This window comes from Somniosus microcephalus, chromosome 17 (genome assembly GCF_052327205.1).
Source record: "Somniosus microcephalus isolate GS21.2 chromosome 17, FLI_Smic_1.0, whole genome shotgun sequence".
NCBI lineage: Eukaryota > Metazoa > Chordata > Chondrichthyes > Squaliformes > Somniosidae > Somniosus > Somniosus microcephalus.
This window is the reverse complement of record NC_141003.1, coordinates 68486084-68504545: the sequence shown is the minus strand read 5'-3', so window position 1 is coordinate 68504545 and position 18462 is coordinate 68486084. Positions and strand designations below refer to the sequence as shown.

Sequence of the window (18462 nt, the reverse complement as noted above, 5' to 3'; positions counted from 1 at the left end):
GATGAATGTTTATTTCTGTTAAATCATAGCTTTTCCTGCTTTTTGTTTTTAATTCGATGATGCAAATTGTGTATGTGTTTTTCTGCACTTGTGAATAAGTGCTGCATTTCTGACATGTTACGTTGTGGGGAAGTGCTGGTTCAACAAGACCACGTTTATTAATGGAAGTGATTGAAGTTTGAAATACGGATACCCGTTTTTGTTCAATTCTCCAATACTGTGAACTAAAGAACTACAGCCCTTTATATTTGTTGGTTGTCTGGTTGCATTTAATTAATATTCTAATCACTTATGTGGACGTACAGCACATCAGTGCCATAGGAAAGCCGCTGCTCCTGCTGCTTGTGCAGCTGTTGTTATAGTGATGAGGGATGGGCTAATACATTGAAAACTTTAAAATTAACACAAATTGCACGAATAGATATGCCTCTTTCACCACCTTGGGCTTTTGTATTGTTTGTCGATGCATAACGGTGTAACTGAGCGACGTTTCTGAAGTGTTAATGCATTATTATGCAGTTCTTTTATATCCCAGTCATTTCTGACGAATTTTTTATTAAATAGAGTTTGTACATGACCAACTAAAAGCCTTTAATTAATTCTACCGCAAACAAACTTGCAGAAGGGGCATGTAAATGACAAATAAATTTCAGTGTAGATAAATGTGAGGTGGTGCATTTTGGTAGGAGGAATAAGGAGGCGACCTACTCTTTGGAAAATAAGAGTCCAAATGGAGTCGAGGTACAAAGGGATCTAGGGGTATAGATTCACAAATCATTAAAAGTAGCAACACAGGTTAAAAAAGCCATAAAAGTGCAAATAAAGCACTGGGGCTCATTTCTAGAGGAATAGAATTCAGAAGCAGAAGTTATGTTAAACTTGTACAGAACCTTGTCTGATTGTCTCATGATTTGAGATGGTGGGGTGGGGTGGCAATATGGCATTACTTTTAAGTGGTTGCTGTTGCTGTCGTTGTAAAAGTTGTTTTAAAATTTGCTCACTGACGAAAAGGTTGCGCTCAAAGGAGTTTGTGACCCGCTCAGTACAAAAAAAAATTAGAGAACATTGCTTGTGATCTGTTAGTATTTTATATGGTTTGTGTTGGCTGAAATGCGATTGATTGATTGTTCTCAAAATATTTGGTTGGATGAAGTGTCCCATTTCAAACATTAATCCATCTTTCTCTATCAGATGCTGACTGACCTGTGGATATCCAACATTTTCTGTTCAGAGCTCCAGCATTTGCGGTTTTCCTTTTCATCTCTACCGGCTATAAGTGTTCTCCAAATTTGGCACCATGCTTGCTGACAGAAATTAGATTAATTTGATATGCCTGAAGCTGATCTGAGTCTTCTCTCTTGTTCATTAGGTTAATGTAACAGTGGACTACATCAGACAAGCCACCCCATCTACGAACGTGACCCCGGCATTCCCTGAACGCACCTGTTCTACAGTTACTATTGGCGGAATGTGAGTAGATCAGAGCTGGGGCAAATCTCCTGGAGAAGCTGTTAATGCTTTTTTTTGAGAGAAGATAATTGGATCACAGGAGACTTAGCTGTGGGAAGGTTGGGGGTGTAGAATTTGGCACATCTACCAGCATTCTGGCACCCAGCTAACTGGTGCAATAATAATGTTTCTGGTTATTTAATTTGTTTTAACACCATGCAGTCTGGACAATTGCAAAAGAGGGTCTTTTGGGGCTTAAATGCATGCAGCTTCCAAAATGTCAATTCCTGAAAATGTCAATATGCTGAACGATTGTTCCTTACTCATTAGATTAGTGTCTGAAATTGATAGCTGTGGGGATTACGTTGCAGTGCTCATTATTACGATACAGTAAAGATTGCAAAAATGATTCCAAAAATTCTTTTCTTAGAAAATGTAGTTATATAGCATCTGCAGACAATAATGTGCCGTGGATAGTAATCTTATAAATATGGATGTTGAATTCATTCCTCGTGATTCAATAATCCAACCGGAACTGCTATTCCATGAGCCACTGGCAGCTGGAGGGGGTTGGGGAAGAACTGTGTGTTTGCTGTCTGCACCATTGACTGCTGGCTCTTCGCCTAGAACTCCTGCCCAAACATAAGTGAATGGACATCACCTGTTCTTTAAAGTGAATTCAGTAAATGCCCCTTGCCATGTTGTGACCACCCAATGCATGTACACGCCTCAGCTGTGTACATTTTCACGAGCATCAGTGTTGCAGCATTAAGCATTTTGAGGTGAAGCTTCGTATTACTATGCAAAAACTAAAATAAACTGCTGGACTAAAACTATGCTGTTGAAGCACATAGTTTAAGTTTTAAACCTGAAACTCGAGCAATCCTGCCCTCAATACTGCACAAGAATAGAGTATGGCGTTATAACAACAGAAAATGCTGGAAAAACTCAGCAAGTCAGGCAACATCCGTGGACAGAAATTTGAGTTGACGTTTCGGGACGAACCCTTCAAAACTGGAAAGAAAAGATAGATCGGAGGCATGGCTGTGATCAGACAAAAGAATAAAAGAAACAAAAGAAGTAAAAAAAGAGACAAAAGGTATTAGAAGCTAGACGAGATGGGTAATAGGCTGAGATTAGGTGTAAAGTGTACTGGCAGGGCAAGAGATAGCTGCCAGGTGTAAGAGAGAAACAAAAGGAAAAGGGGTGGGGGGGGGGGGGAAAGGAGTGGAAAAATTACAAGAAAAAATGAAATAGGGGCCGAGGTTATGATCTGAAATTGTTGAACTCGATATTGAGTCCGGAAGGCTGCAGAGTGCCGAATCGGAAGATGAGGTGCTGTTCCTCGAGTTTACGTTGAGCTTCCGTGGAACAATACAAGAGGCCAAGGACGGTGAGTGGGAATGGGGCGGTGAATTAAAATGACAGGCGATCGGAAGCTTGGGGTCACCCTTACGGACTGAACGGAGGTGTTCCACAAAGCGGTCACCCAATCTGCGTTTGGTCTCCCCAATGTAGAGGAGACCGCATCGTGAGCAGCGAATACAGTATACTAGATTGCGAGAAGTACAAGTAAATCGCTGTTTCACCTGGAAGGGGTGTTTGGGGCCCTGGACAGTGGGAATGGGGGCGGTATAGGGGCAGGTGTTACATCTCCTCTGCTTGCACGGGAAGGTGCCGGGCGAAGGGGAAGGGCTGTTTGGGGTGATAGTGGTGGACTAGGGTGTCTCGGAGGGAGCGGTCCCTGTGGAATGCTGGGAGGGGAGGGGAAGATACGTTTGGTGGTGGGATCACTTTGGAGGTAGTGGAAATGCCAGAGGATGATCCGTTGAATGTGGAGGCTGGTGGGGTGAAAGGTGAGGACAAGGGGAACCCTATCGTGGTTCCGGGAGGGAGGGGCAGGGGTGAGGGCAGAAGTGCGGGAGATAGAACTGACACGGTCGAGGGCAGTGTCAATCACGGTAGAGGGTGATATACCTATCAATTCGTCCAATAAAAAGCGACGAGTTAGGAACGTAACTAAAGGTTTTTATTGACTAAATAACAGAGCCCACCCTCGTGGGTGATCGGGTCCAACAAGGAGGAATACCAGCCAGTCGACTACCTTTATACCTGGGCAGGTAGGTGGAGCCATGGGCGGAGTCGGAGGTGGTCAGCCCAGGTATAACAGCGCGACAAGAGGCGACCTCGTATCGTGATACAACAGTGATAACGGTGATAACAATACAACAGTGATAACTATAGTGTAACGATAAAAGTGGTTTACCACATTCACCCCTTGTTTAGATTTGAGTCCGGCGGGGTGAAGTGTACTACCAGTTCTGGTATGTCAGTCTGTCCGGAGGCCTCGTAAGCCTCTCCGATCGTCGCAGCGGTGGTGCTGCATTATCCGGTGTTAGTGCTGGTGTCTGCGTGGCCGGCGAAGGCTCGTGGGGTTCCGGCATGCCGTCTACCTGGGCTGGAATTGGGGGGGTGGTGGGGGGGGGTTAAGGTGGTGTCTCCGGAGTGCCCGAGGGTGCGAGGTCTCGTAAGGAGACAGTGTCCTCCCGCCCGTCTGGGTAAGCCACGTAGGCGTACTGGGGGTTGGCGTGCAGGAGGTTCACCCTTTCGACCAGGGGGTCTGTGTTATGGGCCCTCACGTGCTTTCGCAGCAAGACGGGCCCCGGAGAGGTCAGCCAGGTTGGTAGAGTGGTTCCCGTAGTCGACTTCCTGGGGAAAACAAACATTCGTTCATGGGGGGTGGCGTTAACGGCAGTGCAAAGTAGTGACCGGATGGAGTGCAGCGCTGTCGGGAGGACTTCCTGCCAGCGGGAGGTTGGGAGGCCCTTAGACTTTAAGGCTAAGAGGACGGCCTTCCATACCGTCGCGTTCTCTCTTTCCACCTGGCCGTTCCCTTGGGGGTTGTAGCTGGTGGTCCTACTTGCTGCAATACCTCTCGCTAATAGGAACTGACGGAGTTCCTCGCTCATGAAAGAGGAGCCCCGGTCACTATGTATATAGTTTGGGAACCCGAACAAGGCGAAGAGGTCGTTCAGGCATTTAATGACCGTGGTACTGGTCATGTCTGGGCAGGGGAAGGCAAAGGGGAAACGGGAGTACTCATCAACAATGTTGAGGAAGTACACATTACGGTCAGAGGACGGGAGGGGCCCCTTAAAGTCGATGCTCAGGCGCTCGAAGGGGCGGGTGGCCTTGATCAGGCTTGCTCTGTCCGGCCTAAAGAAGTGCGGTTTGCACTCGGCGCAGGTCTGGCAGTTCCTGGTTATGGTCCTGACCTCCTCGATGGAGTAGGGCAGGTTGCGGGCCTTAATGAAGTGGTAAAGTCTGGTGACCCCGGGGTGGCAGAGGTCGTTGTGGAGGGTCTGAAGTCTATCACTTTGCGCGCTGGCGCATGTAATTCGTGACAGAGCATCGGGGGGTTCGTTCAGCTTACCTGGCCGGTACAAGATATCATAATCGTAGGTGGAGAGCTCGATTCTCCACCTCAAGATCTTGTCATTCTTGATTTTGCCCCTCAGCTTGTTATTAAACATAAAAGCGACCGAACGTTGGTCGGTAAGGAGGGTAAATCGTTTGCCTGCCAGGTAGTGCCTCCAGCGTCGTACCGCCTCCACAATCGCCTGGGCCTCCTTCTCGACCGACGAGTGTCGGATCTCAGGGCCCTGTAGGGTCCTTGAGAAGAAGGCCACCGGTCTCCCCTCCTGGTTAAGGGTGGCGGCTAGGGCGAAGTCGGATGCATCGCTCTCGACTTGGAAGGGGATGGACTCATCCACTGCGTGCATAGTGGCCTTGGCAATGTCTCCCTTAATGAGGGAGAAGGCTGCGCACGCTTCCTCCGTAAGGGGGAAGGATGTGGACTTCATGAGGGGTCTGGCTTTGTCTGCATAATTGGGCACCCATTGGGCATAGTAGGCGAAGAGCCCCAGGGTTCTCTTAAGTGCCTTAGGGCAGTGGGGGAGGGGTAGCTCCATGAGGGGGCGCATTCTTTCGGGGTCGGGGCCGATGAGTCCGTTCTCTACTACACAGCCAAGGATGGCAAGGCGCGAGGTGTTAAACACACATTTCTCCTTATTGTAGGTGAGGTTCAGCCGTTGGGCTGTACGGAGGAATTTCTCCAGATTCACGTCGTGGTCCTGCCGGTCGCGGCCGCAGATGGTGACGTTATCTAGGTAGGGGAATGTGGCCTGCAGTCCGTTCTGGTCAACCATCCGGTCCATCTCCCTTTGGAAGACCGAGACCCCGTTGGTGACACCGAAGGGGACCCTAAGGAAGTGGTATAGGCGCCCATTCGCCTCGAAGGCGGTGTACTGGCGGTCCTCGGGGTGGATAGGGAGTTGGTGGTAGGCCGACTTAAGGTCGATGGTCGAGAATACGCGGTATTGTGCAATCTGATTGACCATGTCAGATATGCGGGGAAGGGGGTATGCGTCCAGCTGGGTGTATCTGTTTATGGTCTGGCTGTAGTCGATGACCAGGCGATTTTTATCGCCGGTCTTAACGACCACGACCTGGGCACGCCAGGGGCTGTTGCTCCCCTCGATGATGCCCTCCTTCAGGAGACGCTGCACCTCAGAGCTAATGAAAGCTCTGTCCCCAGCGCTGTACCGCCTGCTCTTGGTAGCGACGGGTTTGCAGTCGGGGGTGAGGTTAGCGAACAGGGAAGGTGGCGGCACCTTGAGGGTGGATAGGCTGCAGGTGTTACGCGGTGGGCGGTTTAACCTTCGCTGGTTGTCGACTGTGAGTGGGGGGAGGGGTCCACCGTATGCTAGGGTTACACTTTGGAGGTGGGATTGGAAGTCCAGCCCTAGTAGGACGGCAGCGCAGAGCTGGGGGAGGACAAGGAGTTTAAAGTTTTTATACTCTGTACCCTTAACCGACAAGGTCACAGCACAGTAGCCGCTAATGTCCGTGGCGTGGGACCTCGATGCCATCGAGATTCGGTTGCGCGTTGGCAGGACAGGGAGGGAGTAGTGGCTCACCGTGTCTGGGTGGATGAAGCTCTCCGTGCTTCCGCTGTCGAACAGGCAGGTCGTGGCGTGGCCGTTTACTTTGATGTCCATCATCGACTTGGACAGGTGGTGTGGGCGGGCTTGATCCGCCCCCACAGTTCGCATGAGGCACTGCTGGCCTCTGAAGATCCGCTCCTGCAGGCCTTAGAGACGTGGCCTTTCTTCCTGCAGGTTGTGCAGGTAGAGTTCCTGGCTGGGCAGCGCGACCTCGGGTGCTTCTCCTGGCCGCAAAAGAAGCAGCCGGCGGCCCGATCGCGGGTGCCCGATGTCGGAGCCGGTACCGGGGGTGGCGGGCCCGGTCGGGTCCGGGACGCCGACGCTGAGGTAGGTCCCGGGGGCGGCGCTGCGAAGGGTATTGCGGTAGGGGTCGGGGTAGGTCCCGGGGGCGGCGCTGCGAAGGGTATTGCGGTAGGGGTCGGGCCCGAGTCCCAGGGTCGCGAGCAGTACCTGGAAAACGCCTCCTGGTCCTGATGGGCCACCTCCAGGGAGAGAGCGAGGGCTTCAGCTTTGTCCAGGTCGAGGTCTTTAGCTTCAAGCAGTCTTTGCCGTGAGTAGTCGGACCGTAGGCCTTTCACAAAGGCATCGCGGATATTATCCTCCGTATTTTCAACAGCCGTCACCGCTTTAAAGTCACAGTTCCTGCCGAGTGCTCTTAGCGCCCGTAAAAATTCAGCTACAGACTCTCCTGGCTGTTGCGGGCGGGATCTTAGGAGGTGCCTGGTGTACATGTAATTTACCGGGCTGCGGTACTGCTGTTTCAGTAGGTTGATAGCGGCCTCGTACGTAGTCGTGTCCTGTATGAGTGCGTATACTCTCGGGCTCGCTTGGGCGTTCAGAAGTCTTAGTTTGGATCTCTGCGGGGCGCCGGATTCTTCCAGGTAGGATTCGAAGCAGTCCAGCCAGTGTTTGAAGTTGAGGGCTGCGTTTGCTGCCTGTGGGTTTAGATCCAGGTACGGTGGTTTGAGGGCTTGCAGCCAAGCCGGCTGGTGTGGCTGTGCTTCTGGGAGGGCTTCTGGCTGGCCAGTAGTAGACATCTTTAAAATTTAGTCAATAAAATTGATATACCTATCAATTCGTCCAATAAAAAGCGACGAGTTAGGAACGTAACTAAAGGTTTTTATTGACTAAATAACAGAGCCCACCCTCGTGGGTGATCGGGTCCAACAAGGAGGAATACCAGCCAGTCGACTACCTTTATACCTGGGCAGGTAGGTGGAGCCATGGGCGGAGTCGGAGGTGGTCAGCCCAGGTATAACAGCGCGACAAGAGGCGACCTCGTATCGTGATACAACAGTGATAACGGTGATAACAATACAACAGTGATAACTATAGTGTAACGATAAAAGTGGTTTACCACAGAGGGGAATCCTCGGTTGCGGAAAAAGGAAGATATGTCTGAAGCACTGGTGTGGAAGGTGGCATCGTCGGAGCAGATACGGCGGAGACGGAGAAACTGGGAGAATGGAATAGAGTCCTTACAGGAAGTGGGGTGGGAAGAAGTGTAGTCCAGGTAGCTGTGGGAGTCAGTGGGCTTGTAGTAAATATTGGTCGATAACCTATCCCCAGCGATGGAGACGGAGAAGTCGAGGAAGGGAAGCGTCAGAGATGGACCATGTGAAAGTGAGGGAAGGGTGGAAATTGGAGGCAGTGTGAATGAAATTGTCTAGTTCGGGGCGAGAGCAGGAAACGGCACCGATACAGTCATCAATGTCAGTCATCAATGTATCGGAAAAAGAGGTGAGGGAGGGGACCCGAGTAGGACTGGAACAAAGATGGTTCCACATAGCCCACGAAAAGGCAGGCATAGCTAGGACCCATGCGGGTACCCATGGCAACACCTTTGATTTGGAGGAAATGAGTGGAGTTAAAGGAGAAGTTGTTCAATGTGAGAACAAGTTCAGCCAGGCGGAGGAGGGTGATGGTGGATGGGGACTGATCAGGCCTCTGTTCAAGGAAGAAGTGGAGCGCCCTCAGGCCATCCAGGTGGGGGATGGAGGTGTAGAGGGATTGTACGTCCATGGTGAAAAGGAAGCGGTTGGGGCCAGGAAACTGTAAACTGTTAGTGGCGGAGGGCGTCCGAAGAGTCGCAGATGTAGGTGGGAAGAGACTGGACAAGGGGAGAAAAGATAGTCAAGATAGGAAGAGATAAGTTCCGTGGGGCAAGAACAGGCTGAAACAATGGGTCTACCAGGGCAGCCCTGTTTGTGGATCTTGGGAAGGAGGTAGAAGCGGGCTGTGTGGAACTGAGGTTGGTGGCAGCGGGGGGGGAAGATCTCCAGAGGAGATGAGGTCAGTGACAGTCTTGGAAACGGTGGTTTAATGTTTGGTGGTGGGGTCATGGTTCAGGTGGAGGTAGGAGGAGGTGTCGGAGAGTTGGCGTCAGCTTCCGCTAGGTAGAGGTCAGTGCGCCAAACAACAACAGCACCACCCTTGTCAGCGGGTTTAATGACAATGTCAGGGTTGGATCTAAGAGAATGGAGTGCTGCAAGTTCAGAGGGAGGTAGGTTGGAGTGAGTGAGGGGAGCAGAGAAATGGAGACAGCCAATGTCACGGCGGCAGTTAGCGATGGAAAGATTTAGAGGGGGTAAGAGGCCAGGGGGAGGGGTCCAGGTAGAACAGGAATTCTGCAAGCGGGAGAAAGGGTCAGTTGTGCGCGGGGAAGACTCCTGGCCAGAGAAGTGGGCACGGAGACGAGGGCGGCGGAAAAAGAGCTCAACATCGTGCCGAGCTCACAATTCATTGAGGTGGGGGCGTAAGGGGATGAAGCTCAGGCCTTTCACACAGAATCACACACAAACCCCACAGTGCAGATAGAGGCCATTTCAGCCCATCAAGCCTGCACCGACACATATCCCACCCGATCCCCGTAACCCCTACACCAACACACATCCCACCCTATCCCTGTAACCCCACGTATTTAATCCCCCTAACACTAAGGGTCAATTTATCATAGCCAATCAACCTAACCCGCACATCTTTGGACTGTGGGAGGAAACTGGAGCACCCGGAGAAAACCCACGCAAACACGGGGAGAATGTGTTGCTGAGGACTGATCGTTCAGGGTCAGAGTGTGGAAGGTCAGAGGGGATAGTGAAAACGCGGCAGGGGGTGAGATTGGGAGAAGGGGGGTCAGAGGAAAGTGAAGGGGAAGAAGGTTCCGGAGGGGCGTTGGTGTCCAAGAGTTGATGAAGCTTGCGATCCTTGACATCGGAAAGGAAGCAGAGAAGTTTTTTGTTGAAGCGTCGGATGAATCGAAGGATGAAATGGAACTGTGGACCCGGACAGCTTTGAGATAGAGTGCGCCGGTGTTGCTGAAGAGAAGTCGAGCATGTTCATGTGGCGCCGCATGGCGTTGAGCGTGGATCTCCGGATGCGGCGAGAGCAGTAGTTCGAGGAACAATGAATATCTTGGAGATATTTGTAATCCTGGGTGGATCCGAAGCACGAAGGGTGGAAGTTTAGTTGGAATCCACGTGGAATAAGTCGGAACCAGAGACAGTTGCTGAGGAAAATGATGTGGCTGTGAAACCGAGTCTTGGCAGATACCTGATCAAACACGAGAAGGGAAACTGAAAGTAATGAAGATGAACAAGGTTGAAGAGCCAAACGGAGATCCCGTCGAAGAGAAGAGCAGAACTTCGTCAAGGTAGGCATTCCTAGAAGAGGTGTGGCAGTGAACCAAACACTAGTACGATAGCAAAATACTGCGGATGTTGGAAATCCAAAATAACAACAGAAAATGCTGGAAAAACTCAGCAGGTCAGGCAACATCCGTGAACAGAAATTTGAGTTGACATTTCGGGTCGAACCCTTCAAAACTGCCAAGAAAAGATAGATCGGAGGCAGGGCTGCGATCGGACAAAAGAATAAAAGAAACAAAAGAAGTAAAAAAGAGACAATAAAAGGTATTCGAAGCTAGACGAGAGTATGGCATTGCTTTCCTTTCCAAGGGAGATTTGTATAACTTGAACAGATGGATGCAGGGCTCTGTTTTAGGCTCCCTTATGTCTCCACGACTTGTGGGGAAGGGTGCTGTTGTCTACTTCTCAACCACATAACTCAAGTCCTGGAGTGTCAGATTTTGCTTGGAGTCTGCTGCACATATCCATTATTCGGGGAAGGGTTGAAATGGCGAGAGAGTAGAAAGAAGGGGAAAAGAGTGTCTTCTAACCCTTACTATCACTTGGAGCTTGTTTAAATTTAAACCTTAAACTTGCTTTCTATGCATATAATCCAAGTCAAATAGCCTGCTCATATCTGCATAAATGGTGCCCCTCAGCATTTTAGATTTAAATTTCTCATTGATCTCTTTCAATAAAAACTCATTCTGCTCATTTCCGTGCACTTCCCTTCTCTTCTGTAGGAGTCAGTGCTTTAGACATGCTTGGAATCCAGTTTGAAGGCACCTGACCAGAGAAGGCTCATTACTAGCTGGGTACACCACCATACCCAGCCCCAGTACAAGCTTTTTCTGGCTCAGATTGTACTCCAGCCATGTCCGAAGCAGCTTTGCAAATAAATGGAGCTGTTCTGGGATATATACAGACCTCTCCATAAACAGCGTTGCTGAAGTGGTGAATAGGAGAATGTCTTGCTTAATTAATTTCTCCCAATAACCAGGAAATATGCTGCTGATTGGGGGGAAAATTAGCAATAGAATAATTTTTTTATTGAAAGTACTTCCCCTTTAACTAACTGATTGCAGAATTTGAGCGCAAGGGTATAAGATTTAGGTTTCAAGTCAGACAAGTGATTCAGAAACCTTTCCTCATATACCATAGCAGAAACTTGGAATAGAGTCCTATTAAAAGTAGTTGAAGGTAGGTTAATACCATTTTAAAAGTGAGCTAGATAACTGAGGTCGAGTGAACATATTGATATAGATGGTCAAATGTCTTGTAGAGCACAATGGAACCAAAAACAAATGTTCTCTGATGAATACATTCAGACAATATTAAATGCTTGACACCACAGTGGTTTTTCCCCGGGTATCATCTTTTGTTGAGAGGAGAGTCGAAGAAAAGTTTAATAAATTCTGGAACTTTCACCTTTTTATGTATCTCTTTCAAAGTAGAATCTGTAATGATGCAAATTGATTTTTTTTGTGGATATAGAAAGCAACATAATTAAATGTAATTGGAAGCAAATACAAGCAGGACAATTTCTAATGCATTTCACATTGATGGATAGAAGCTGAAACACTTGTAGTTGTGTTGGAGTGTGTAAAGGCCCATCTGGTCAAATTTCCTATAGCCTAAGGTATGCTGCAACAGTGATGAGTAATTTGTCATTTGCATTTGTAATACCCACTGGAAATGTTATGTACGCTAAGTATGGTTATCAATCTTTAACTTAGACACTATATTGGGCCAGAAATTCCAGGCCAGAAGCGTGAGTGCGCTCGGTGTACTCACGCTTCTGGCCGTTGGAAATGCCGGCGTTCAGCAGGAACAGCGCATACGGGGAACGCCGGCATTTCCAGACCTCGAGCGCGTGCGACTGCACAGGCAGCGCTTGCGCAGTGAACTTCGTGGATTTCGTTCATGTAATCCGTGAGGGTAAGTCCTCAGAACTTACACTGAAAAAAAGCAAGTGTAAAGTGGTTCATTGGCTGCGGAGGAAGATATATTTTATCGTGGAGCTTTTGAAATGCAATATTTTTGTTTGGGAAAGGGAGGGAAGTTATTTTAAGAAATTTTAAGTAAGTTTTAAAGTTAAATTTTTTTTTTTTTTTAAAGGGTTTTCAGAACGGTAGGTAGAAGGAGCAATTGTGGCTGTGTGAATGGAATGTGAGAATGAGTTATGTATGTATGTCCACATATATTCCTTTACGTATATGTATGTATGTTTTATATTCCTTTACTATGAATGTATGTTTTTAATTATGATTTTCCAATAAGTTACTTTCTCTGAAAGTCATAATTAAATAATACATTCATACACATAAGTAAAGGAATATATACATAACACGCAAAGGAATATATACAGACATACATACTTTCAGAAGCTCCACGATAAGAAATATCTTCCTCCGCAGCCTCTGTAGCAACTGTACCCATGCTTTTTTCATGTGTAAGTTGTAATGACTGGACCTCACTGAAAGCATTAATGAAAGCGGCGAATTATACTGCGCACGCGCTGCATGTGCAGTCGCACGCGTTCTGCCCCTGAACCCCTTCGTTCAGAGGACAGGAAATGCCGGTTTTCCCCACATGCACTGTGCATGCTGAAAACCGGCATTTCATCCGGCCAGATGCGTAAGTACCCCGACCGTACTAGCGCATTTGGAAGGGAATTATTGGGCCAACATTTTACATGTCAATAAAATAAAAAATTTAACACTTGCACAACTTGCCCCCTCGCATCTGCGACTGAGGGTCCAAGGAGGTGCATTGCGCAAGAGGTCATCATCGGACGTATCCTCACACCGTTCCCTTTGGGGAACTGTATGAAGTGGTGGAAGGATTTATGGCCGTGATTAACGCTCATTCCGTGACCGTAACCATCTTTGAACCAGCCATTAGGGTGGTTAGTCCTATGGCGGGAGGGTTTTACGGGCTCCCACAACCCATCTGAGGGAGGGGGGGGCCACCAACACCCACGGACGCAAGTATCCCGCTGGATGTCCACCCAGAATTTAAAGTTGGAGCTCCGACTCCACTTGCCGGGACTGTCTGGAGTGGGGTTCAAAACCCTACTCCTTCTGGCCCAGCGGAGGGGATGCTTACTGCTACGCAAAAGGCCCACTCCGCACAAAAGGTGACACCCATACGTTTCCTGCGCCTTTTCCCTCCCCGTGACTGGAGCCCTATGCTGCCATTTCACGTTGCTAATCGGATTGGGCGTTTGTCATAGCGGTAGGATCCCCGCCGCTGGGCCAGATCTGGGTAGGGTTTCGAACCCCGCTCCAGACAGTCCCGGCAAGTGGAGTCGGAGCTCCGGCTCTAAATTCTGGGTTGACATCCAGTGGGATATTTGCGTCTGTGGGTGTGGGTGGCCCCCCCTCCTTGTATAGCTTGTGGGAGCCCGTAAAACCCTCCCGCCATAGGACTAACCGCCCTAATGGCTGGTTCAAAGATGGTTACGGTCACGGAATGAGCGTTAATCACGACCATAAATCCTTCCACCACTTCATACAGTTCCCCAAAGGGAACAGTGTGAAGACACGTATGACGACGACATTGCTAAATAAATAAATGGAATTAAAAAAATTCTTTTAGGGCTTTTAAAAGTCTTTAAATTGCTTTAATTCTCTTTAAAACTACTTCAGATTACTCAAAATAATGTAAACATTTTAAAAATTTTATAAAAGTTACCAAAATCTTCAAAAAACTTCCAAAAACCTATTTAAACTGCTGCTTTGCATGTAAAAAAGCAAAGCAGCTTGACAGAAACATTGGGGGCGTGTCCAGTGAAACTGAGACCTCAAGGGGCGTGTCTCACTTACACTGCACGCTCCTGGGTCCGCGCTGGCTGCACTCCTGGGCGGCGTGACGTCATACGCTGCCCGGGATTCTTGTTTCAGTTTCTGGAAGTGCAGGCGTCCCTGGAGCTGATTGGCAGGAGCGCGGGGTAAGTGCAAATACGGGGCTTGCACGCGCTGCAAGCCCCGTTCTGGAATTTCTGGCCCATTATCATTGTTATAAATCCCTGGGTTAAAGTTGCCCATGTGAAGGTACGGCAAGAACTTTTAAGGACACAATGTGACTAAGAGCATACTTTCCATAATTCTGCACCAGTATCAACTGTTGCAGACAGTGAGGCTGCGCAGTCTCCAGGCAGAAACCCCAGGAGGAAGGGGTGGAGTTGGGTTTTTCGAGCGGGAAGAAAAGAGCGACTGGAAGAAAAGAGGGCAGGAGCTCTGAAAAGAGGGCTCAGGAGGCAAATGGCTGCCGCATCCCGTCCCGGGCTTCCAAACTCAGCCGCCGCTCTTCGTATTAGTAGCACTGCATCCTGAACTGGCTGGCTGCAAGTCACCAGTACCGGGGGATCGTCGTCTGAACCCAGATCTGCAAGGCAGAGGTCTGGGGAGAGCTGCTTGCCTCGTGCTGATGGGGAGCTACTTGGAAAAGCTGCAGAGAGAGAGAGAGCGAGAGAGAGAGTCACCAACTCCAGCTGCTGCTGTGTGCTCTGCATCCAGAACTCAAAGTGGGATTCAGTGATCGTGAAGAGAATTCAACGAAGGGGTTCGGAGTCGTAAGTCTTGCAGACATTATACATACCATGAGCTCCAACTTAAGCGCGCCAACGAAAGAGTGCACTCGAATTTGGACACGGACAGATTCTCCTTTGAATCCATGTAAATGGAGAATGTATGTTTATTATGTCTAGATTCATTCTAATGCATGCAAATGTCTCATTTAGTTCATTGACCTGTAATCATCTTATACTGTCTGATAAAACTATAAAGTAGGATAATTAGAATTAAGCCATTGTAGTAGTGATCTCCTTACTGGACTATAGAATACTGTCTACAACAGAGACCACATCTCACATATATCTAGAGAACCGTGAAAGGGGTTACACATTAGTTACAGTTCCAAGGCGAAGATATCCACAAAAAGAAGAATTGTAAGGAGGGAACTGTTGCTCATTCCAAGATTACTGAAGCCTTGCAAACCATCCCCTTGTGTACAGAAGCTTTCTAAAAGCAATCTTGAGTGTATTGAAGTTCTTTGTTACTGATGTCTTTTTGGGATTTGACTTTCATAAACCATTTAAAAAAGGCAGGCAACCATTAAGGCCTTTTTTGCTTCATACCATCCTCATGGAGTCGAGACAGTGTGCCTTACTGTAGATAGGTTTCGAATACTGAATTGAACCGGCACATAACGGTATTCATGATGCCAGAGCGGCTGAATAAAACTTAAACAATTAGTAGAATTCAAGGACACCATCTGAACATGGTATGTAGGTGTTGTATGTATTTTATTTGCTTCTTAGCAAATATACTCTAGCTATAATGAAACCGTGCAAGGTTACTTCTTTCCTTTTTTGAAATGGGTGCACAGGGAAGAGGAAGATTTGTTCCCTTTTGATAGGACATTTGGGCTCACTGAGCAACTTTTGGAATACATTTACAGTTACCAAACTGTCAAATAACACATGAATGGTTTCTCACATACAGGGTGACACTATTGCTTTAGCTCGGGAGACCAGAGAAATTCGACCTCTTTTCAGTAGACTGGTGAAGGCTAAGAGGAGATCTGATGGTTGTGTTTTAAAATTGAGAGATTTCCACTGATTGGCAAGTGGGTATCTGATGAATGAAGGAAGGAGGTTGGGCGAAATATTTTTGCGGAGGGCTGTAAAGACATGGGATGTCTTGCCTGAAACAGTGGTGGCAGCAGAATTCATAATACCTTTCAACAACAACTTGCATTTATATAGGGTTGCTTAAGTGCGTACCATGAACCACTGGATCACAAAGTTTAAAATCCACATTTCTATTAATTTGCCTATATCTCAAGCTGCTGATGAGGACAGATCCAAGCCTTCCAATTTAGAATTTACCCACCATTGATGACCATTTCCAAACTCCCAGGCCAAAATTCAAATAGAACAAACCAATGACTAAGAAATACAAGCGGCAGCAGGTCTGAGTTGCCTGGGCCTTGAAGACCACACTATTGGGGCTCGGAAGCGCAAGTGGCCCATTCCGCCTCGACAATTAAAAGAAACATGTTGCTGGATATTGAGCATGGGACAAGAGGACACGAATACAACATTTTGCAAACCTGAAAGATTAGAAAGAAAAAGTGGAATAAACTAAGACAGTAATTGGCTTGGGGTCAATAAGGTGCCTGTAAAAGGAGCTGAATCGGTATCTGTTGAGAAATGGAATTGAAGGTTATAGAAATGTTAAAGCTACTGCTTCATTTCCCCCCACCACAAAATACCAGGGGATTCTTCCTAAAATAGTGGCTCAACAGTTTACGGGCGAGAATTCCAAGACACAATCATAGTTGGGCTCTTGATTGGGCAATCTCAATGGACCGAATCAATTTTTTTTTAATGCTCTGGAATGTCTACTTTTTTTGTGTATGAAGTGTGCAGTGCAGGCATCCAGTATCAGCAACAAACACTCCCAGGTCATGTATGGTATGTTGTACCCCAAATAAAGATCCTTCTACTTAAATCCAACACAATGTCAGATTCCTAACATCAGAGCACTCTGTTAATGCAATAGGGAGACATTTTTCATTTCCAAAACCAAAAATCGGTGGCCCCTGAGTTAGTTTGGCAAGTTAGTGTCAATTAATTCCAAATCAGGGGCAGTTTGTGTTACAGGCCTAAAGGGACAATGCACTGCATTCAGACTGCCCAAACTCATCACATTGGATCTTTCAACCAGCAAAGGAGAGTTTTATTGCATTGGTCTCTGATCCCAGGTCCTAGAGGTATAAGGACATGGTTCTCACCCAATGGGCTATCCAGTCCCCAGCTGCCTAGACAATTATTGCTGAGCACCAGAGCAAGATGACCACAATGTTCCTTCACTAATCATGGTAACCCTCGAGACAAACTGCTAATCGATGGCAAAAGATGATTGGAAGTAGGGAAAAGGAAAACTTACTACCTACTGCTCCCCCCATGGGATGGCATTTCCCCTCCCTTCATAAAGCCTGCATTGGCCCCACTTCTGCTCAAGCTTGTCTTAAGCAAATATTGGAAATATGAACATATGGTGAGTTTGCAGTCAGCACTTGAGTCATTGGCTCATTGAGCCTCTCGCAATGCAAAATTCTTTCAGCCCATCACAATTGCTCTTTGAAAGAGCTACTCACTTGGGCACATTCTCCTGTCCTTTTAACATCCTTTTCAATTTTTCTTTTTCAAATATTTATCCACTTCCCTTTTTAAAGGGTGTCAAATTTTGTTTGATAATCACTCTTGTGTAGCTTCAATAAGCTCTTACAATAATGTGTCCGTGACTACACAAACCACTCTGGGTCCAGGTATATTGTGTATCAGTAAAACAGGTTTATTAAACATTAAACATCCAGGACAAAGAAGTAATACTTAACAAGAAGATAGTCACAGTCTGTTCATCGAACCCCGGCGTTCCTTCCGAGTGACCATGACGCAAGTCTCCTGATGTAAGTTGCTGTGTTCCGTTGACCGATGCTCGCTTCCTTGGGATCTTGCTGTGTTCCGTTGACCGATGCTCGCTTCCTTGGGATCTTGCTGTGTTCCGTTGACCGATGCTCCTTTCAATCTCTGGTTACACGGTGCGCGCTTTCGATGTTCAAAACCTGTACCTCTTTACTCTTTTTCCTCTCGTTTTGCTTACGTGGCAGTAATTAACCCCCTCTCACCTGGTAAAAAGTCTTCCCTCGTTAGCCATCTTATGACCTTGGTGATCCTTCTGACTTTTTCTCTATGCATAACAAAGTACCCTTATCTCAGATGTTCACTTTTCACAAAACACTTCCTAGAATATTGACAAAACAGTCTGTCCATCCTATAGCTGCACCAATGAAGGATGTCTCCAACTCTTATCTCTCTAGTTTTTATCTCTTTAAGCATAATATTGTTGAATTCCTCGTCTCCATAAACTTAGCACAACATTCTGTTACTTCAGTAATTTTAGAGGTTTTTAGTCAGGTTGGCATAATCCCATCCTGCTTTGCTCTTAGCAATTCACCATTTTATACAGGCTTTTAGGCTTTTAACAAACAATTTCACATTATAGTTATAAAAATGGTTATAGAATCTTAATACTGTTTACTGAATTCTACAGGTACACCCTATCCTACACCTGTGACACGCCTTGAGTTTTACTACGTTAAAGTTAGAACAACAACCCTGGTCTAAGATTTTCCTTGTTCAGCTGTCGTGCTAATGTATGAAGCTCTGCCCTGATACGTGGAAGAGAATTGTTTCAACTCTGATGCAAAATTTCTAACTAGCTGTCGACTTGAACATGATGGTTTGTGCCATTTTAAGGTTGTTAAAGGGTTTAGTATCAGATAATCTGGATAGCACGAAACAATCAATATGA

At 47.3% G+C, this 18462-nt stretch overlaps 1 protein-coding gene across 1 annotated transcript in view; it reads left to right on the top strand.

The window, feature by feature from the left end:
• Positions 1 to 18462, top strand: part of snd1 (staphylococcal nuclease and tudor domain containing 1) — a 1037556-nt gene that overhangs the window by 228223 nt on the left and 790871 nt on the right. Inside the window, exon 12 of the mRNA XM_086010590.1 lies at positions 1370 to 1470. Coding sequence (XP_085866716.1) covers positions 1370 to 1470 — 101 coding nt within the window. The remainder of the gene's footprint in view (positions 1 to 1369; positions 1471 to 18462) is intronic.